Genomic DNA, 21998 nt, shown 5'->3' with positions numbered 1-21998 from the left:
CAGCCCCCATTAGCATTTATCTTCTCGGGAAATGAAATTCTGATGTGCTCATTTCATGCAAATTATTACTGGCAGAAGAGAGTGGAAGATTTCCAGATATAGAGACCCACAAGATAAAGAAGCCCAGAGCTGTTAGACCCAGGAGCAGACACAGGGTGTGCCTAACTTACCCTCAAGGTTGCATAAGCAAGATTTCAAAATTAATTCTACTCTGGAGACTTCAACCTAGTATACAGTGTTCCTGGCTGGAAAAGAAGAACTATATCATTCTTTTTTTCAAATCTTTACCATTACTCTTGCCCTTGTATCTCCGCCTTCTCTTTCTGCAGGAAACTTTATTTCCTACTTCTGCACACCAAGTTTCTACCTCCAGATCTGTTTGGTTCAGTTGCTGAGAAGCCTGACACACCAGTGCCACTTGGAAGAAGCCATCTACCGGTGAGTTGGGGGTGCTTTTTCTATCACTTTATGAACCAAAGGCTCAAAGCACCTCAGTGCTAGAGATGCAGGGACTGGGAGCATCCTGAGGGTCTCCACAACCCAGGAACTTGGGAGATGATCAAGATAGGACAAACGGGTGGAGGGCAGCATCTGTACCAGGAATGTCAGAGAGACCCCAATGGCAGTGAGGAAGCGCAAAGTGGAAACCCCCCTCAGGGCTCAGGTGGTAGGATAGAGTGGGCTAAAAGAAGACAATTAAGAAAGTAGGACAATCAGGTTTCTCAACTACTGCTCCTCTCACTCTGCCCCTCCCAGCCGCCAAGGACTGTGAAGAGCTGGAGCTTTCTACCTCAGATTTTCCCCCTCTCCAGTCCATATATGTGATAGTCCAGGCCCTGCACCAAAATGCACCTCTTGCCTCAATTCAGAGGCTGAAGTGAGGGATTCACTTTTCTGGGAGGCAGCTTTTAATCAATTCTGGATGATGTGTCTTGACACCTGAAAGTGACATATTAACCAGTGCCCTTCAGTTCCCTTGCTACGTGTCGGCTGTGGTAGGAGCTAGGTGTACTGGGGTGACATGGGAATAGGTAATAAAAAGGAGAAGGTGGCTGGCACTTGAGAGGCCAGGGCAGGTGAAGAGCAAAGCATAGGAAACACATTGTGGATGTGGCTGGGGCAGTTCACCCACAATCTGAATCACCAGAGTGAGGGTCTGGGCTGCATATTTCTGACTGACAGGCTTCCTGTGTGATACTGAAAGCCAGCATTTCAGAATCACTGATCCAGTCCACACTTTCCTGTACAGATGAGACTAACCTACAGAACAGCCCAGAGGGCTTGCTGCAGCTAAAAGGCTGTGTGCAAGGATCTCCAATATTTTAGTCTTTATAAGATCTCCCACTGGATTACCTGGGAGCCTAGTCCACAGGGTAGCCCTTTGCTTCTCAGAAGCTTGTAGCCTGCTAGTTCGCTGTTATTCACTTTTTCAACTGATATTTATTTAGCAGCTTCTATGTGCTAGGCTGGCTTCTAGGGCACCAAGATAGCTCACTGCAAAACAAATCTCTCTGCCTTCATGGAGCTTATCTTCTGGCGGAAATGTCTCTGAGTGTGTGTGTGTGTGCTTGTGTATGTATGGGTGGGGCACGCTTATATGGGAAAGTGTGTGGATTTTAAGGCTAAAATGCCAAAGAAGTTCTGTTCAAGGCATGGAAGAATAACTAGAAAATCTGTTACTTGTTCTTCTACATCCATCTCTGCTCTCAGAGCCTGAAGATGAAAACCCCTGCGGGCCTTTGAAATTGTATAGTCCAAGGTTCAAATTCCAGCTCCGCCATTACTTGCTTTGTGAGTTTTGGAAAAATCATTTAATCCACCCATGCTTCTATTTCTTCACTTGTAAAATGTATACTGATCTCACAAAACTGTTGCAAGGATTAAATTAATTAATGTATGCAAAGTATTTAGCACAGCACTTGGAGCTTAAGGAACACTCAATTAATTACTATAGTTTTAATTCTTTAGGTGGATACATTTTTTCCCCAAGTTTGATGAGAGGTATTATTTAGTTGCTGCTGATTTAAAGAATCTAGTTCAGTGCTATGAAATTCAAAATCTGTGAAATGTATCAATCACAAGAGAAACTGAAGAATAAGGTGTATACACGGATAAAAACAAAGTCACAGTCATTGCCAGGAAAAAATGAATATTCTTAAGAACCAATTCTAACGATGTTAGCTGTCACACTTATTACGAGTTTTCTGTATTTTGTCCATGAACATTTATTGGTGCCTCCTTTAGCCAGGTGCCATCATAAGAGCTGAAGCCAGAAACATGACCTAGTCCTTGCTCTCAAGGAGCACACAATGTGTAGAAGATAATGTGCTTATTTAGAGGTACACACAGTGTTATGAGATAAGAATGATTTGACGGAGGAGGTGGGTTGGGCTTCACGGAGAAGGGGAATTTGAGCAGAATGTACTGCAGGATGAATAGGAGCTCACTAGCCATTTTAAGCAGAGGGGCAAGCATGTGCAAAACCACTAAAGCCTGAAGGAAATGATGAGTCTGGGGGAAATGGAAAAAAGATGGGTATGGCTGGAGCACAGGATCTGGGATTTGAGAAGTCATTAGAGGTGAAGCTGAGAAGAAGTGAGCTTAGAAAAGCCATGATGTGTAGTCTGGGCATTGCCTTTGAGGCCCCGCCACATACACATCGTGGGGCTACTCCAGTTTTAAACTGAGAAGTGCATGATCCAATTTCAGCTTCAGAGAAGACAGACTGAATGGGAGCATGGCTAAGAATAAGGCATGAACAAATGAAAAAGCTCAGCAAAGCCAGAAGTGAGAAGTATAGGAGGCAAGAGAGTGTCAGTTGAAAGAGGTGCAGAGGGGATGACTCAGAGGTGTTTATGAGGGAGAATTCATAAGACTTAGTTATAATAATACAAAGCATTTCTCTGTATCAGATGCTGCACTACGTCTTTGTTTCCATAGCAACTCAGCTTATTATTATTTTATACATGAAGAAACTGATAGTTGAAGAAGTAATTAGCCCCGAATTACACAACTGTAGTTTGGAAGCAGAATTCAAATCTAGGTCTTTTGGGCTCCAAAGGACTAGCTCCTAATCTTCTGAAGAAGAGGGGACCCAGGACAATGTCAAAACTTACTTCTTAAGTAATGGAGTAAATGACAATAGCCAAGATAAAGAATCCACAAGTTGAAGCAACTTCCCAGGGGTGTTCAGTTTGGGGTGGGTTGAATTTGAGGTAGCTATATGATACCCACTTTGCTCTCTGCTGTATCTCCAGTGCCTAAAATAGAGTATGGCTCCTGGCAGGTGCTCAATAAATATTGGTTAAATGAATAAATCCATGGGGAGATATGCAGTCGGCAATGGAAAATTCAACTCTGAGGTGGGACTGGAAGGCAGAGCTTTGGGAAGCATTAGCCTACAGGAAACTTAGAACCTTGAGATTAGACAACACAGTTCAGGAAGAACTTTGGAGCAAGGGTAAAGAGGTAAATGGTAAAGAAGTGGGAGCCAAGGATGGTGCCTGGGACTCTTACAGTGTGGGCAGAGGGAAGAGACACCAACAAAGAAAATGAAAAAGAAGTGGTGAGCCACTTTTTCTCCTGGAAGCCAAAAGTTTTTTTGTTTGTTTGTTTTTTACCTTTTTTTTTTTTGGCCTTGATATTCACTGTAATATCAAGATATTTTGATCTTAGTTCCCTGACCAGGGATCGAACCCACGCCCTCAACAGTGAAAGCATGGAGTCCTAACCACTGGACAGCCAGGGAATTCCCAAGCCAAAAGTTTTACATGGAAAAAGTCAGCAGAAGGATCAAATGCTTGATGAAAAAGAAACTGAAAGCCAGCGTGTTTAAAAACTGGGTTGTCATTGCAACTCTGGCAAGAGCAGTTTTCTGATGGAGACAGAAAGTTGAGAGAGATATCAGAACACTCTGGGTGGCAGGTAACAGAAAATGCAACTCATAGTGGCTCATTATGAGCATCCCCAGAAGCCCCCAGTGGAGTCCCCTTAAATATCATCCAGGAATGGGTCACAGGCCTTGTGCCACTGCAGAGGAGCTAGAGAAAGCAAGTGTCCAATATGGTCGGCCTTTATCACGAAAGTCAGGCTCTCTGGGAAGGCCAAGGGTGTTGGGAAATGGCTGTGCGGAGATGACTGGTGTCTGCAACCAGGAATAAGGGGAAGTGATGAACTAGCACACACGCTTTCAAGGAGATGGCTGTGAAGCAAAGACAAAGCCTAGGACGTTGCTTAAGTGGAGCAGGGACCTTGGTAAGATTGGGGATTGCAGCTGTTGTGTTGTGTGTCATCGTCTAGTCCTCTTGTTTACAGGACAAAGGAAGATGGATGGCAATGATACGTTTCCCCAGTTCAGCCACGATGTGCTTTCCACATCTCATTCTCTGTTTACAACGAATATCAAGGGGAACGATGAAGAACTCACCACCAGTTATGACTATGATTACAGTGAGCCCTGCCAAAAGACCGCTGTGGGACACATTGAAGCCCGGCTCCTGCCCCCGCTCTACTCGCTGGTGTTCATCTTTGGTTTTGTGGGCAACTTGCTGGTCGTCCTCATCCTGATCAACTGCAAAAAGCTGAAAAGCATGACTGACATCTACCTGCTCAACTTGGCCACCTCTGACCTGCTGTTCCTCCTCACCATCCCGTTCTGGGCTCACTATGCTGCAGACCAGTGGGTCTTTGGGGACGTGATGTGTAAATTTTTCACAGGGCTGTATCACATTGGTTATTTTGGTGGAATCTTCTTCATCATCCTCTTGACAATCGATAGGTACCTGGCTATCGTCCATGCTGTGTTTGCTTTAAAAGCCAGGACGGTCACCTTTGGGGTGGTGACAAGTGGGGTCACCTGGGTGGTGGCTGTGTTTGCCTCTCTCCCAGGAATCATCTTTATCAAATCCCAAGAAGAACATTCTGGTTATGCCTGTGCCCCTTATTTTCCACTAGGATGGAAGAATTTCCATACAATAATGAGAAGCATCTTGGGCCTGGTGCTGCCACTGCTTGTCATGATCGTCTGCTACTCAGGAATTCTAAAAACCCTGCTTCGGTGTCGCAACGAGAAGAAGAAGCACAAGGCCGTGAGGCTCATCTTCATGATCATGATTGTCTACTTTCTCTTCTGGGCTCCCTACAACGTCGTCCTTCTCCTAAGCACCTTCCAGGTATTCTTTGGCCTGAGTAACTGTAAGAACAGCAGTCAGCTGGACCAAGCAATGCAGGTGACTGAGACCCTGGGGCTGATGCACTGCTGCATCAACCCCATCATCTATGCCTTCGTCGGGGAGAAGTTCAGAAGGTATCTTTCTGTGTTTTTCCGAAAGCACATTGCCAAACACCTCTGCAAACAATGCCCAGTCTTCTATGGGGAGACAGGAGATCGAGTGAGTTCAACATATACCCCTTCCACTGGGGAGCAGGAAGTCTCAGCTGTTTTGTAGAGGAGTAGCAATTTGCTTGTTATTTTCAAAGGGAGACAGCAATCTATATAGGATGATAAGCCTCCACGGTTTGTTGAAGAATAGAGAACTCTTAAGTCTCTAAAGCAACTGCCCAGGAACCTCAGGGTTTTGTGAACCAAGACAGACTTGTGTCATTCCTTGTAGAGCCAACATGTGCTCAGGGGATATTCCAGAACAACTGTGGGCAGAGACCCGGACTCTCCAATGAGCTCATCGCAGTTCCTGGCAAATGTCACTTTGCCTTGTGCTTTTGCTCTTTCCCCCCTCGTCACCACTTTGCTCACTCTCTTATTCTACCAATTTCTTTAATCAGCTAGAGGTTGGGAAGAGAACGAGATAGGCACAAGTGAATGGAACAAGGGGGAGTGGGGCCAGGACCAAGGAGGAGGAGGAGAAAGTGTCAACAAGGCTGAGCCTGGACGAGGATGCAGGCTGGACAAGGATGCAGGTAAGGGCTTCGCTCTCCCTTAGCGCCATCTCCTACTGTATTTAACTTTGGAGGCTTCCCCAGCTCATGGAGAGCTTAGGAACTGTAAGAACTTTCTAGAAGCTTTGGTTGGGTCCATGATCCCCCTTCTGCTAAGTGCATGACACATTTCTGCTTTATTATGGTTTAGCTATGACAATCACGCACCCTACGTTTGAAATCTATTCAGTATCTTGCTCCATTGTTCACATGCTTCTTAGGCCTCATTCCCCTATACAAAAATTTACTAAAGGACTTCCCTGGTGGCGCAGTGGTTAAGAATCCGCCTGCCAATGCAGGGGACATGGGTTCAAGCCCTGGTCCGGGAAGATCCCACATGCCGCGGAGCAACTAAGCCCGTGTGCCACAACTACTGAAGCCCATGCTCTGCAACAAGAGAAGCCACCGCGATGTGAAGTCCACACACTGCAACGAAGAGTAGCCCCCGCTCACCGTAACTACAGAAAGCCCATGTGCAGCAACAAAGACCCAACACAGCAATAATAAAATATAAAATGAATAAATCTTTAAAAAAATTTTACTGAAGTGTTTGTTTATAAAAATATGCATAACTTTAATGAGATGAAAAAATAAAAGCCCTCGCTTGGAAACGGGAGGGTTGGAGGTCATGATTATGAGAAAGGGGTAGGCACTAGTGAGTTCCTCCATCCCGAGTGGAGGGGCAAGCTCGCAGCAGGATGTGCAGGAATGTTTCCAGAATCAGCTAAGCGCAGAAGCCAGGAAGGATGCGTCAGAACACTTAATAAGCCTCGTGTCTCTGGATCTGATGGTGTCTGTTTCCTTGTGGCTCTTCCTGCTTTCCTGCTGCCGCTGCCCACCTGTCCCTGCAGCCTTTATCACATAACTCTGCCTGGAGGATTACCCTACTCCAAAAGCCAGTTTGTAGAGGTCCAGGAGAGTAGCTTTGGGGAGAATGTGAAGGAAACTGTGCAACAAGAACCCCCTGTTGGGCCCGGGAGAGGGAAGACAATCGGTGAGGATACTGGGGTGTGTGCTCAGAGCAGAGAAGGGGCCTGTCTTGGAAATCAAACGTCGGCCTGTAACCTCAGGGTCTATTACCAGGCAGGGCAGGCCTCGATGAGGAATACGGTAGATAGGGTGGAAAAAAATGTCTTCCAAATTACCTTCCAGCACCTCATTTTTGCATACAGGCAAAGAGTTCAGATATACACACACACACACACATTTTTTTTAATGTAAAGTAAAAATTAAATAAAAGCTGAAAACTGCAACTTGCAATTGTGGTAAAGTATCATTTTAAGAGTTACTATTATGCCATGCCTAAAAATACTGTATTAGTCAGAGAGACCGTTCTGGTGTTGGTGGAGCACGTGGTATGTTTGGGAGACCACCAGTTCGTAAGTAAATGTTGATTAGGGAGTTGGAGGTCTCTGATCTGTGGATTTACTAGCTCACGGTGATGTAGCATCTAAATAATCTCATTCGGATCACAGCACACACTCCACAACTGTCATCTCAACTGTCTTTATTCTGACTTGCTACCAAAAATCTTCTTGCCTCGTTAGGAAGTCTAGGAAGTCGTGGATTTAGTCCTATGTGAATGCTTCATGCTTTGCCAGTGTCCTGACTGATGCTCAAATGGTCCCCTCTTTGGCCGGTGGGAACTTCTAATTCAAGCTGACTCCTAATCAAAGCTTTTAAATCCTATTTGTAAAGGAGAGGAATTGGAGAAGCTCACTTAAATAAGCAAAGATTTTCATCTTGGCTGAGCTAAGAATACAAATATATGTTAGTGCATTTCCTATCTGATGCAGGCAAGAAACACAAGGCTCCTGGAACCTGGCAACTGGGGCACTGGAAGTTACTAAGGTTTTACTTTCTTGCCTCGTGGCTAGAGAAGGTTTCAGAAAGATGTGTGTGTGTTGCCAGGGGTGGGGGGGGGGATGCTTCACCTGCAGATATTTATATTATCCTAATGAATGCATAAACTTTGTTTATGATGAAACATAAATATTGTTTGAAAAAACTATGACTTGGAAAATGAATCAATACTCTATATTGTTTTAAAAGAAAAACTGTCTGATTACCAACTACCCTGTCCTTCTTCTCCCAAAACTCTGACAACCACCATTCTATTCTTTCCATCTATGAGTTTGATGATTTTAGATTCCTCATATAAGTGGAATTATGCAGTTCCTATCTTTCTGTGATTGACTTATTTCACTTAGCATCCTGTCCTCCAGGTACATCCATGTTGTTGCATATTGCAGGATTTCCCTCTTTTTTAAGATGAAATAAGATTCCTTAGATGTATTGACCACATTTTCTTTATCCATTTATCAACATGCATAGAATTTCAGTTATACAGGATGAATAAGTTCTTAATATCTGTTTTACAACAGTGTGCCTACAATACTGTATTCTACACTTAAAGATCTGTTAAAAAGGTAAATCTCATACTGTATTCCTACCACAATAAAAAAGTCTTTAAGCTGCCTGCTTTGTTATGCTGTGGTGCGACAGACTGTCTTATGATTCACAGCTTTTCACTCCCTTCCCCGTCATTACACATGCCAGTCCTTGCCGTGTGACTTGCAGCGCCCCTACAAGAGGGACCCCCCTGCCCCAAGCCACAGCCAGAAAGTGAGCAGAACTGACAGTGTCGAGTGACTGGGTGGAGCCTCTGGCTCTCTCTGCTCAGCCGCAGGAAGGCCCGTCCCAGAACACAAGTTCAGCCCAGGTGCCTGGTGAGTGAGTGGGAAGACGCAGAGAGCAGAGCCAGGGCCCCGGCCATACAGCGGCCCCACGTCACAGGAGTAAGAGGTCCATGTTCACTGTGGTACGCCCCTGACTCGTGGAGGTTGCCTGCTAAGAAGCAGAGAAGGTAACAGATACATATGGCAGCTGGTGCCCTCAGAGGTAAAATTTGGAAAAGTGTCTATTTGTTTTTCCATCATGGAATTCAATGTGACAAGCACACCTGAGGATCTACTGTGTGCCAGACTGGCGCGGGTTCATAACGACGGATATGTTATTCCCACGCCCTTAGACCTCCTAGTCCAGGGATGGCTGATGGGGAGGCGCAGGGGAGAACAGAGTATTAATAATCACAATGCACTGTGCAAAGCACAGAAACAGAGGTGCACGTGTAGTTTGTTGAAAGCCCCGAGGAGGTGACTAACCCGGTGACAGTCCTGCATCACTGTTATAATAGCTACAGTAGGATTTTATTGCCTCCAAAGAAACTGCCACTTGAAAGTTGCCAACCATCTCCATATCTAGAAGTGGAAGAAACCTCAAGTCTCCTTTATTCTAGGGAGAACGTTCGAAGTGGGCTGAGTTAAGCAAATGTCAGGAAAGATGATCATTCCAGAGGATGGGTATCTTAAGACTTCTGGTGGAGCTGGGGCTTGACACAGTCCACCCCATGCTATCCTCTTCCATCTGTGGCAACTGGGGCAGTTGGAGCACTTTTTCAGAGAGGCCCTGCAGCCTCCTGGGAGTAAGCCATCAAGACCCTATCTTTCCACTTTCACTTTTTCTCATTATTAAAATTTCCCTGGGAATTCCCTGGTGGCGCAGTGGTTAACACTCCGCGCTCCCAAGGCAGGGGGCCTGGGTTCGATCCCTGGTCCGAGGACTAGATCCCACATGCATGCCACAACTAAGAGTTTGCATGCCCAACTAAGGAGCCTGTGAGCCACAACTAAGGAGCCCTCAGGCTGCAACGAAGGAGCCCGCCTGCTGCAACTAAGACCTGATGCAACCAAATAAATACTAAAAAAAAAAAAAAGTTTAAAATTTCCCTGACAAACTGAAATGGCCTCAGGTGAGATTAGCCAGCAGCAAAGGCCACCAAGGGCTGCCAAGAGGAAACTCAACACGAGTGAAGAGGTGTCTGGGCTGGTGAGCTGACCTCTACAAGGCAGCCCATGAATTCAGGGGAAGGCTGGCCCTGGGTGTGGTGAGGGACTGAGATTGGAAACTTCTTCAGACGCCACCCGTCTAGCACCATGTTTTTAATTTGACATCCTTGGGATATCCTTGCTGCCTCACGGCCACACCATCTCCACCATCACCTGTCTCGAACCTCCTCTTCCCACTCAGCTGGTTTGCTGCCCAGTGGATGCCCCACCCAGGAATGAGGCACTGGCCTCCCCTTCCTGCAAGACCCCATTCCTCACATGGTTCTTTCAGAGGCCCCTCCTTTGGCTTTGGGGAGAGGAACCCCACCCTCCTTCCCAACACCCCCACCCACTTCTATAACCCTTTCCTGCCCAAACTTGTCTCCTTACACAGGATGGGGTGAGAAGGGTTGTCATGGTGATTAGGGGCACAGGGCTGATTCTGTTACTCTTAGTAAGCCCTGGGGGAGGTGTGTGATCCTAGGTGTCAGTGGTTTTTTTGTAGAACTGCTGGGTACATAACACCTCTTTGCCCTCAGCCTCAGGCCATAGTTGCCAGCTCTGGGACAACAGGAAAAGTCCCACATATCCTGTTATGTAGAGAGCTGAACACATAGCTGCAGGTATGACTTGACCCACTGAAGACCACAGTGGGTCTAGTATACACCTTAATCAGCATCTTAGACTTCTGTTACCGCACATAAGGTTACATCAGCGCCATGTCTGGGCAGTGATCGGAAAGAAATACCCAAAATGCATAGAGCAGACTTCCCAGCAGAGTTAAGGGGTTTCCACCAGGTCTGGACATATCTAATAAAGTGATGAGGTGGACAGCCTGTAAGTGTCTACTTGGTTTGATGATTTGCACAGGGTGAGGGGGACATGGTGCGTGGGCTGGGAAAAGGGGTCATACTGGGAAGGGTCTAGTGAACAGACACAGTGGGAGTGGAGAGAACAGCATGGTGGCCTCCCAGCCCCACTCGCCACGAAGGGTGTCTGGGGTAGAAGGTGAAGGGGCACTGGGAGTCATGGGACCCCAGCATCACTGCTGAGGCACATGAGTGCAAAATGTAACACTGGTTGGGGGAGCGAGGGATTCTTCCTACTTCTTCGAGGACCGTGGGGATTCTCTGGCTCTCCTGGTGAAGGGGGGCTTTGGGACACCGGGAGCTTCCTCCTTGGTGGAGATACCAGAGCACTGACAGCAACACTCAAAACATGCTGTCCATGTGAGTGAACCAGGGAAAGGGCTCAACCGTCTATTAACAGAGCTCTGTCACCTATAGTTACTGCATTCTGTTGAACGAAAGAAACCAGAAAGAGGACAGAGTCTGTGATGCCATTTATATGAAGTCAAAGAAGAGGCACATCTAATCCATGCACAGAAGTCAGAGTGGCCCCTGCCTCTGGGTGGGGTACAAGGGCACTTTCTGGGGTGACAAGGCTACTCCCTATCATCTGGCTACAGGGTGTACGCATATCAAAACTTCACCAAGATGTACACCTAGGTCTAGTGCGCTTTGCTGCACATAAGTTATACCTCAATAAAAATAACAATTAAAGAGCTGCATTTATAAAGAATTTTTAATAACATGAGGACATGCCTATACAGTAATCTTTAGCAAAAAAAAAAAAAAAGCAGCATAAAGAACTGGAATGTGTGTGAGAACAATTAATCAGAAAGTATGCAAGGGAAAAGGTGTGGATTAAAACACATCATGTGTTAAGAGGGACTGTTTTGAGATTGTGAGAATGTCTAATTTTTTCCATACTTTCTATTTTTCTGTTTTTCCTAACTTGATACAATAAGTATGTGTTGGTTTTAGAATCCGACACCTGTTTTAAAAACTAAAAGATTCATTTGGTATTTTTTCAGTCCATCTCACTGTTGACACATTGACCTAGAGTCAGCGTGAGCCCGTCTGTTTGTGTGAGCTGCTGTGTGGCAGGGTTTCAGCTCATTGAGCTCATGCAGTTGGCCCTTTGAACCCAAGGAAGAGATTCAATGTCCTCCCCATCTTGTGGATGAAGCTCTGAGTCCAGAGAGAGAAGCAGCCCTCGGAACTCGGGTGTAATGACTCAAAGTGGAGCAGCTACTGGAAGCCTAGCCAGCACTCCACAAGGAGGGCTGGGCATCAAGTCCAGAGTAGCAAACCAGTCAGAAGATCATTTCTCATGGAGAGTCTGAAGGCCATACATACATAACAGAACCAGAGCCCTGCAAACTGGGAAACTGGGAGGGCCAAGGTAAAAAAAGAAGCGGAGATGGCAAAACTAAGTCACAGCATGATGAACTGCTGGTTTACTGTTGCTATTGTATCCAGAGCAACGTTTCATTGATTAAATGCTGAAGACGTTCCCACGGGTCCTCCCTTCCTTGTGCATCCCTGGGATGAACCCCTACCCCAAGAGGTGACCTGAATGTCCCCCTAAAAGGGGGTCACGCACCCTGCTAAGCTGTGCTTCCTTGTTTCAGTCTGCGAATCCTCACCCTGTATTGCCCAAATGTGGTATTTTCCAAACCAACTTGGCCATGGAGTCATTTTGTATTTAAGGGGCGAGGCCCCTTGGGGCCCCCAAGTCTAGCACATCATTTCACAGAATGGGGAAACAGAAGCTCAGAGAAGGGAAGTACCTTGCCAAGGGCACACAGTGAGCCAGCAGCACAGTACGGGCAACTTCGAGCCTGCTCCACTGCTCCATGCTGCCCTCTGGGGGTGAGTGTGCCCTCAACTCCACAGCCACCCCATGACAAGACCCACAGAACACAGGGCAAAGCCCCAGCTCCACATGGTGAAGTAGCAACACAATACAAAGCAACCAATGCCACACACAGAAAAGCAACATTTGTCTGGCAGCATCTGAGAGTTCTACCCAGTGTATTACCAGTGAACGTAAGGCTTCTCCTCCACCAGCCAAAACTATATTCCCCATTTCCTGTGAAATTCTGTATTAATTTATTTGCTACACATTTTGTGAACGCTTTCTCAAGCATACTTTGTACGTCGCTGCTTAACTAGCCCACAGAGAGCCAGTACCTACAAAAGACTACAACTCGTTCTGTCGTTTGATCTCAACCACAGATCTGTCGAGTAGGTTTGTGTTTGGGGCTTTTCCCCCCCATTTTACAGGTAAGAAAACTAAGGCCTGGAGAGTTTCAGTAACTTGTACAAATCAAGTAGTAAAGAGTGAAGCCGGGTGTTAAGTCCAGCCTCATGACTAGAGTCCAGTTCTCAATTGCTGCCTCTTGTATGAACTTGAACATCTTCTTCATAACTCACTGTCCTGGTTGTGATTACCAGTTGCTGGGTCCTTCTGTGCTTTTCTGGCTTTTCCCAGCAGTCATATCCTTCCATTCTGTAAGCACCAGCCATTAGTTTCTCCCTTTCAGCTTCTATTTTGCTGATACTAATATGCTCTAGACAAGGACCCCACAGGGAACCAATTTTTTTAGAATTTTATATAATAAATCTCTCTAAGAAAGGATCACTGAATGATAACTAAGAGTCTGATGTTTACTGAGTGTATATTATGTGCTAAATTCTGGACATGGATGCCTCATGTAATCTTCCCAACAAACCCATGAAGCAACTACCATTATTCAGCCCACTCCACAGATAAGAAAGCTGAGGGTAGGGCGAGGCTTCGAGCTCAGGCAACCTGACTGTAGAGGCCACTTTCACAGGTTTGGGGTCTCCTCAGATCACAAGCCAGTGCTTCTTATTCTGTGGCGCTGGCTCTCCACTATGTTCTTGGTTTTGTGGTCTACAATTAAGGTTTATAGATAAGTAACCAACCACCAAGGAAGCCTGGGGTGACTGCATATAATATTGAAATAGAATCTTGAACTTGACCCTATTCTTCTGCCATTTGTTGCCTGTTTCGTGTTGAAAAATTCTCACAGAAATTCCAGATAGACTGTATCTTGGAGTGAGGAACTCTGCTGCCTACATCCCTGGCAGAATACAGGCACTCACAAATGCCTGCTGGCTTGGAGGGCTGCAAAACAGTGGATAGGGAGAGCGAAAATTCATAATGACATGCTCCCAAGATGCTTGATCTGGAGAAAGATGGGCAACATGTTTAGCTCACAGGTAAAGGTATAGTAAAAACCCTTAAGCAACCAGTTATTTTAGTTTGCAGAGGAAAACAGTATCGGGTAGTGAGCATATGTGTGTGAGTTGTGGCAGGCAAGGGGGGTGAGGGGAGAGCAGATAAAGGGGAGCACAGGGTTAAGGTGACGTTCCCTTCACTTCAAAGTTGGTTTCAGCCGGCTTTCATGGAAAACAAATGGCAAGGGGGTCAGAATCTCTCACCCTTTGAGCCTCCCTATTGATAAGCCCTGCGGTCTTAAGCCCTCCTAATCATTTGCTTCTTGGAGAGCAGTTTCTTTCAGTAAAATGAGGGCTTTTGACTAGATGGACATGAATGTTCTTCTAGTTCTATTACCCTTCACTTCTTTCTGTTTTCCCTTCAATTCTTTCTGTTTTCTAACAGACTGTGGTTGGATGAACTGAGAACCAAAAAGAAACTGTGTAATCAGGGAAGCCCATGAATAAGCTTTCAGACCAGCTATCTATTTTCTAGTCTATTTCAAGCTCAATTTTTCTTTCTTTTAGAAAAAAAGGACTGTTCTCTGATGATTTTCTGCACTGCCACATACTTATTCATTAAAACTCCGCCCCCAAGTCAGAAGAAACTGTGCATTTCCTACTTTTATGCTGTATGTTTGATCTGCACAGCTCAACTGGTCAGAGGAACTGAGACATCTGTCCCCCTGCAAGAATCTCTCTCGGTAAGTCATCTCTCAGCCACTTTGCCTATTACTTAGCTCAGCTTGTGTGATGAGTAAAAGCCTTTGCAGGAAACCATGGAAGACATTAGAAAAACACCAGGTGCTCGCTGAACTATCTTAAAATATTATCTTTAAGGAAAAAGTTAGAATTCAGAATGGTTTCAGACTGTGATAACATCAAAGATACAAAACATGATTATGAATGAAAGACTTTAAAGGGAGCAATATTACTTTAAAAAGCCCTCACCTTTCATAAGAAAGATTTTTCAGAGAGATGATGATTATTGGCCAAAACCTTGACAGAGATTATCTTCTGGTAAGGAGAACTAAAACCTCCTCATCAGGATGCCCTCTGAACACACGCCTAACCAGAAGTTGCGTCTAAGTCTTATTCTTCTTTTTTTTTTTTTTTTTTGGCCAAGAAAAGAAGGAAGCCTGAAAATTGTCCAAATTAATAACAAGTTACAAATATCAAATGAAGTTTCACAGCATATTCAGTGTATGATTCTTTTTCTGGCTCAGAATTTAAAGGTGAGATTTTCTGTGTGCTTCTCTCAGCTGCCTAATCTGAGGTACCAGGAGCTTGAGACTCACAAGGACTAATTAGGGAAAACTCTCAATCAAGCAGTGGAACTTAAATAGACCAGGCAAGTCAGTGGGTTGTGAAGGGACTGAGCTAACCCAGGATGTATGATGGGAGATGAAACACTGTCCCCTTGGCCGTTTCTTATGTATGTGTGGGAGCTCTTAATTATAGCAGCTCAGAAACTACAAACACAAACTTCAGAGAAAATGTGAGAATGGCAGTCTGGATTTCACAACTGGCTGCTGGTTCCTATGACCTTCTCAGGGGACTCCGGCATCAGCCTGTTTCATTTTGACTACACTGAGGCACCAGGCTGACAGTCCTGTTTTTAGTTCTCTCACCAAAGAGTGAAAGACAGGGGACCACGACGGATAAGAGTACAGGCTGCCTGCATTCAAAATTAGTTGCTTCCTCACTGTGTGTCTTTGGCGAAGTTACTCAACCTCTCTGTGCTCTGAGGTCCTTATTTGCAAAACGGGGACAATAACCTGACCTGCCTCACTGGGTCACCTTGAGGATTAACTGAATGAATGGAAGTGAAGCTTGGAACGGTGTTTGGCAGGCAGAGCGCCCTGGGGAACTGTTCATTACCACCAGCACGCTCGTAGTGATGCTGTGTGTCAACTAACTCCTGGGAATGGCAGCTTCAGAACAGATTGTAAGACAGTGTCGGACGGTGCCTGACCCAGTTTCTGGACATTGTTATCACAGCTTCATTCACTCCACATGGCTATGCAACATCAGATTTTATTTGGTGAGATGATACTCTCCATCTAGTAAGCAGAGAAGCAGGCAACAAACATCCCTTACTACAGAAGTTCACTGTTTGACCAAAAAAGGGACTTAAGTTACATGTAGAAATCTATATATCAACTTTTAAAATCTACTGGTGTGGGCTTCCCTGGTGGCGCAGTGGTTGAGAGTCCGCCTGCCGATGCAGGGGACACGGGTTCGTGCCCCAGTCCGGGAAGATCCCACATGCCGCGGAGCGGCTGGGCGCATGCACCATGGCCGCTGAGCCTGCGCGTCCGGAGCCTGTGCTCCGCAACGGGAGAGGCCGCGACAGTGAGAAGCCCACGTACTGCAAAAAAAAAAAAAAAAAAAAAAAAAAAAAATCTACTGGTGTTTAAGATAGTTTGCATTCATGACAGACTGTTAAGGACATTCTAGGACTTTATAAAAGATCTCTTCTTTATTCACAGAGTCGAGCAAAATGGATTATCAAACATCAAGTCCCCTCTACGACATTGATTATGGGATGTCAGAGCCCTGCCAAAAAGTCAATGTGAGACAAACTGCAGCCCAGCTCCTGCCCCTGCTCTACTCGCTGGTGTTCATCTTTGGTTTTGTGGGGAACATTCTGGTCGTCCTCATCCTGATCAACTGCAAAAAGCTGAAGAGCATGACTGACATCTACCTGCTCAACTTGGCCATCTCTGACCTGATTTTCATCCTCACCATCCCATTCTGGGCTCACTATGCTGCAGACCAGTGGGACTTTGGGACTATAATGTGCCAGTTTTTCACGGGCTTCTATTTCATTGGCTTTTTCTCTGGAATCTTCTTCATCATCCTCTTGACAATTGATAGGTACCTGGCTATCGTCCATGCTGTGTTTGCTTTGAAAGCCAGGACGGTCACCTTTGGGGTGGTGACAAGTGGGGTCACCTGGGTGGTGGCTGTGTTCGCCTCTCTCCCAGGAATCATCTTTACCAAATCCCAAAAAGAGGGTTCTCGTTATACATGCAGCCCTCATTTTCCATCCAGTCAGTATCATTTCTGGAAGAATTTCCAAACTTTAAAGACAGTCATCTTGGGCCTGGTGCTGCCACTGCTTGTCATGATCGTCTGCTACTCGGGAATCCTAAAAACCCTGCTTCGGTGTCGCAACGAGAAGAAGAGGCACAAGGCCGTGAGGCTCATCTTTGCCATCATGATTGTCTACTTTCTCTTCTGGGCTCCCTACAACATCGTCCTTCTTCTGAGCACCTTCCAGGAATTCTTTGGCCTGAATAACTGCAGTGACTCTAATAGGCTGGACCAAGCCATGCAGGTGACAGAGACCCTGGGGATGACACACTGCTGCATCAACCCCATCATCTACGCCTTCGTCGGGGAGAAGTTCCGAAGCTATCTCTTACAGTTCTTCCGAAAGCACATTGCCAGACGCTTCTGCAAAGGCTGTCCAGTCTTCCAGGGAGACGCTCCAGAGCGAACGAGCTCCGTTTATACAAGATCCACGGGGGAGCAGGAAATCTCTGTTGGCTTGTGACCTGACTCAGTTTTTATATGCAGACTAGGGGCGGGAGCGGTTTTTTTAAAGAGGAAGTTACTGCCATAGAGGGTCTAAGTTTCATCCATTTATTTGGCATCAGCTCTAAGTGTATTAGATATTTCAAGCTCATCAGTTCTAGAAAGCCAAATCAAAACACGTGATGAAATAGCAACCTTCTCCCCTCCCCTCCACATACATCAATTTATTGGCAAACTCTCCCTTCACTGCAAAAGTTCAATATTAAAAAAAAAAAAAACCCTCAGAGAATTGCTAATTCCTGAGTTTGGTTACCTGAACGGGAATAACAAAATGAACTGAGGAAAGTATTGTATAGTTTCTTATCGGTGTAGGACAACATCCAGGTTGCAAATGTGCTTAAAATAGATCTTTCTCTTGCCATGGGGAGAAAAGACATGGAGAAAAGTTAAGAAATGACAACTTCCATGTGGGATCTCCCCTCCAAGGTGTGGTTAATAAGTTCCACAGACATTCACACCAGGGGAGAGCCCTGTGGCCCGTTAAGAGCTGGGAAGGCTTCTTCGCAGAGAAGGGATTGGAGGTGGATGGTCTGTTGGTGGAGGGGAAGATGAGGTCCAGGCTGCAGGCACCGCACTGGCAAAGACTGGCTGTGGGGAGATGTGCGCTGGTTGGGGGAACCCCAGGGGAGGAAGGATGAGGTGAGAGCATGAGGAACCTGGACAGCGCTGCTCATCAAAGTCCAAGAGCAGAGCAGGGAGCCCTTGCCAGTGTTGCAGAAGGCTCATTCCACAGCCAAAGGATGGCCTGGAAAGGTGAGCATTCAGGGCAAGGAGACCAAAACAATCTGATCGAGTGAGGAGGCTCCACTCAGGTCGAGGCGCAGGAGATGGGAAGGAGGAGTGTATTCTCACAGCATTTAGGATGAGAGTTAGCAATAGTTGGGGCAGATTTGGCTTGGCGGTGAGGAGCAGAGAAGAGTCAGAGTGAACCCCTAGATTCCATGCGAGCATCAGAGATGCCCTAAAAGAGACACCAAGAAGGAGGAGGTGGTTTAGGTCAAAACAGGAGTTGGTGGAAGAGAAAGTTGGCGGTCTGTGAGCTGAACACAGCCCTAGGCACACAGACCCTGGGCTGCCTGTCACTGACTGCTCCTGCCCCCAGAGCAGTCCATCCCATCCAGGCTTGAATCATGAGGCATCTCCAGGGGGCTTTGAAACACCAGATTTACGAATGCACGAGCCTGAGGTCCAGGAACACTTTTAGGTCAGATATGACATCTAGGTGAGGACTGATTACATAGTTAATAAAAATCCAGAGCTTTCTAAGCACTGAGTAAAGAGGTCCCCAAGAGCTGCAGGAAGACTGAATGACTTTCTGCCTGCCAGGCGCACCACTATTTACGGTTTTCCGGATTTAACTATCAATAGACAAAGGGAAGAAGGACACACTCATTTGGAAACAGGCTGCCTCAAGCTTTATAAGCCACAAAACGTGCAATTTACTAACCTCTGTGTTTCAGGCTGAGTGTGGAGGCTTTAGATACACCTTCCAGGCACCATCTCCAAACAAAGCATATCCAAACACTAAGAGACTTATTCATTTCAAAGGGAGAATTAAAATTTTTTTGCAGTTGCTACTTATGTTATTTTGTATATGCCTAAGATTGTTTTGAATTCAGGGGTAGCTAAGACTATAGTTGTAAAGATTAGGTGGGAAAATGTAAAGGAGTGAGAATCCCTCAGGAGATTAAGGTGTCAAAATAAGAGGTACTACTGATTTTTCTCCAGCTCTAAAATGTGAATCTTGAGGGTTGTGGCTGTCAATGGGAAGTGACTGGAAGGACCTTTTCTTTTGCCCTTAAGGTTGTTGAGAGTGCGTATACGACACATGACCCTCACCTATGAGTCAATTCAAACATTCTGATATCTTTGTGTGTGTATATACATATAAACATATGTATGTATATATACACATATACATATACATGTATATGACATTCTTACATATATAGAAAGTTACAAACTGCTTAGAAGAAAATATGTATCTAATAAAAACCCTGTAAAATAACTGATTGTATTCTTGTTTTTTCAGCCAAGTTTACATTTAGAAAATAGCACATAAACTTGTGAGAGCATTTTGTGTAGCTGTTTTGGAAAATTTCATACACACACACAAACACATATATTGAGAATTATTTTTCTAATTATTTTTAAAAGTTAACCGTCTCCCTGGCTCAAATTGCCAGAATAATTTGTTTTTAAAGATGCTACTTCCCAGAGTGGTGATTCTGAACAATTGACCCTGAAAACTTTTAAATTTCAAATTTAATTCTACTCAAGCAAAAGAACTGACATATTTTTTTAAAAAAATCAATGTGTGATTCAGCATATGCCAGCTGTCTATGCTTGAAAATGAAGAAGACATATAATGTCATAACCTGGTCATTTATCTGCAGTCTTGAGTTACAGATACATAATGCAGGAGGAAGAGGTTGGTGGCTATAAAGATTACTTTTCTTTCACTTAAAATCTCTTCCCAAAGCTTGGCTGTAATTTCAGCGATGGCAACGGTGCCCATGTGAACTTCTGTGAACGTGTCTCTCACCCTCAAGGAGGACAGGTGCTCCATGTGGAGGTGACCTGGCCAGGCACATTCACACTGGTTTTCCCCCTCTCTCCTTTCCCCTTCCAGAGTGGACTCTAGAGTTGGCCAGCGTCCTACATGCAGGTCTGTGAAATGAGCAGCAGACAAGGACAGCTGGAGCTGGTCCTTAGGACAGCTTCTCCCTTCTCCCTTCCTTCCAACTCATAGGATACAAGGAGGCATGAACCAATGAAGGCTGGAAGAGGGCTGAGAGCAGAGGGAAGGGCCAGGGAAAAGGCAGGCCTGCCCCATATGACAAAGGCAGCTGCCACAGGGAGACTGGAAAGTGTCCGTTTTTATGGCTGATACGCATGCACTTCTTATCCTCTTTCCCTCTGAAAAAATGAATCCAACGTTAACATGAAGAAAAAGCTACCCAAAGTGTCTGCAGCCTTTCCAGGGTGCATACCCCATGTTCACCCCTCGTTTGCCTGGATCCTCCATGCCCCTTGCTCTGCAGGCCCCTCCTCTGTCCACCTCTTCTCTGCCCATCCCTTAGATCCACAAACAAGTGTGAACTCATTATGGCCTGCAGGTTCTGACTCCATTCACTGCCTCAACTCAGAGGCCCCATCAAGGAGGGGGTTTTGTATGTGCCATGGAGAAAGTCAAAGAAAAGGTAAACGTCCTTAGCAGGGAGCAATAATGTGCAAATTCATAAACTAGGATTCTGTTGACATCCATATTCCAAGGGTTCTCAGTAGAAGCAGCTCTGACTAAACTAAAATGCACTGGCATTTCTACTGATTAAATTAATAAGTCATTTACTTTCTATCTGAAGGAAGGACAGACTCCCCAACATGAACATCAACATTCAAATGTTAACCCTTCTAATGAAGACATCAGACACCACTGAAGTGAGATGTGAGCCAGAGAACAAGTCCTGAACTTCCTAACTGCTCTGGCTCATAGTCCGATAACATATCTTTTACCTACAGTTCAGGGTTTGCAAAGAGCTCCTATAACCCTCAGGGGCGAGGGTGGACAGAAGAGGCAAAAAGAGGCATTTCCATAGCTCCTTTGCAATTAAATAAAATTCACTATAAAAGTCTTGCTTGTGTTTTTCCAAAATACTGTCAAACTTTAATATATTGTATTATGTATATGTCATAATTGTGCCACATTTTCCATTTTCCTTAATTTGTTGTAAGCATATTTACAAGTCTTACTTATATTTGGCTCCATATTGTTACTACTTTGAGAATAAGTTGTGTCACTGTGATTCTGTCATGTTTCAGGAACTTCTTTTTGTCTCCTTTCTTAAAGTGGATAACTAGTTTTTTAAAGCACACACTTAAACATGTTTTTCACATTAAATTCAATGGGAAGCCCTTCAAAGCCATTAAGAACCTTGGGCTATACTGCCCCCCTGTGGCCACTCAGTAAACCAACAGGGCGGCCAGCAGTCATCTTTGACCACAGAGAATGTAGACAGGGGGCATTTTTACACTCAGCCGTTTAATCTGTCTCTGCTGGCACCACTCCTGTTGTGGACAAGAAGTATTTCCACAGCAGCTCGGGGTGGATGATGCACAACTCATTCTTGTTATTTGTGAAGAACAAGAGGAGCATCAGTGGAGGCCACACTGATGCCTGCAGGGAAGGTCCCAGCTGCCCAGGGCCAATCCCTACAGATCTGGCCAATCTCTGGGATTCTGATTTGATCAGTCTGCAATGAGGCCTGTGGTTTTGACTTTCAGAAATTCCCCAGGTGATTCTAAGTGTCACCAAGTTTGAAAACCACTTGCTTACAGCCCGTCAAACCGAAAGCAGGTTCGAGAGACGGCTGATGTCTGAGGAGGATGCTGCCTGGCCTGGAAGTGGGTGGCATGTGGGCCCAGTAGACTCTGGATTCAGATCCTCAATTCTCATAACGGCGCGTTGACTCTGTCCTCCCCC

The 21998-nt window shown here is 45.4% G+C and overlaps 1 protein-coding gene across 1 annotated transcript; it reads left to right on the top strand.

Moving 5' to 3' along the window:
- Window positions 1–255: 255 nt before the first annotated feature.
- On the top strand, window positions 256–19515 carry LOC308623768 (uncharacterized protein). Its single transcript, XM_081246463.1, has 5 exons — window positions 256–438; window positions 4315–5443; window positions 6786–6928; window positions 14564–14616; window positions 16386–19515. Exons 2-5 carry the CDS (start codon window positions 4326–4328, stop codon window positions 17472–17474), a joined length of 2403 nt encoding a protein of 800 aa, XP_081102589.1. The 5' UTR covers window positions 256–438; window positions 4315–4325; the 3' UTR covers window positions 17475–19515.
- Window positions 19516–21998: the final 2483 nt, after the last annotated feature.

This window comes from Mesoplodon bidens (genome assembly GCF_964165515.1).
Source record: "Mesoplodon bidens genome assembly, chromosome: 10".
In the NCBI taxonomy this organism is placed as follows: domain Eukaryota; kingdom Metazoa; phylum Chordata; class Mammalia; order Artiodactyla; family Ziphiidae; genus Mesoplodon; species Mesoplodon bidens.
Note: the sequence above shows the minus strand (reverse complement) of the source record. Positions and strands in the feature narration are given on the sequence as shown.

Coding starts and splice junctions, on each gene's coding strand:
- LOC308623768 (XM_081246463.1), top strand. CDS start 4,326: ATGGATGGCAATGATACGTTTCCCCAGTTCAGCCACGATGTGCTTTCC. Junction 5,444..6,785: donor CAGGAAGTCTCAGCTGTTTT/GTAGAGGAGTAG, acceptor CTGTCCCTGCAG/CCTTTATCACATAACTCTGC. Junction 14,617..16,385: donor CCCTGCAAGAATCTCTCTCG/GTAAGTCATCTC, acceptor ACTTTATAAAAG/ATCTCTTCTTTATTCACAGA.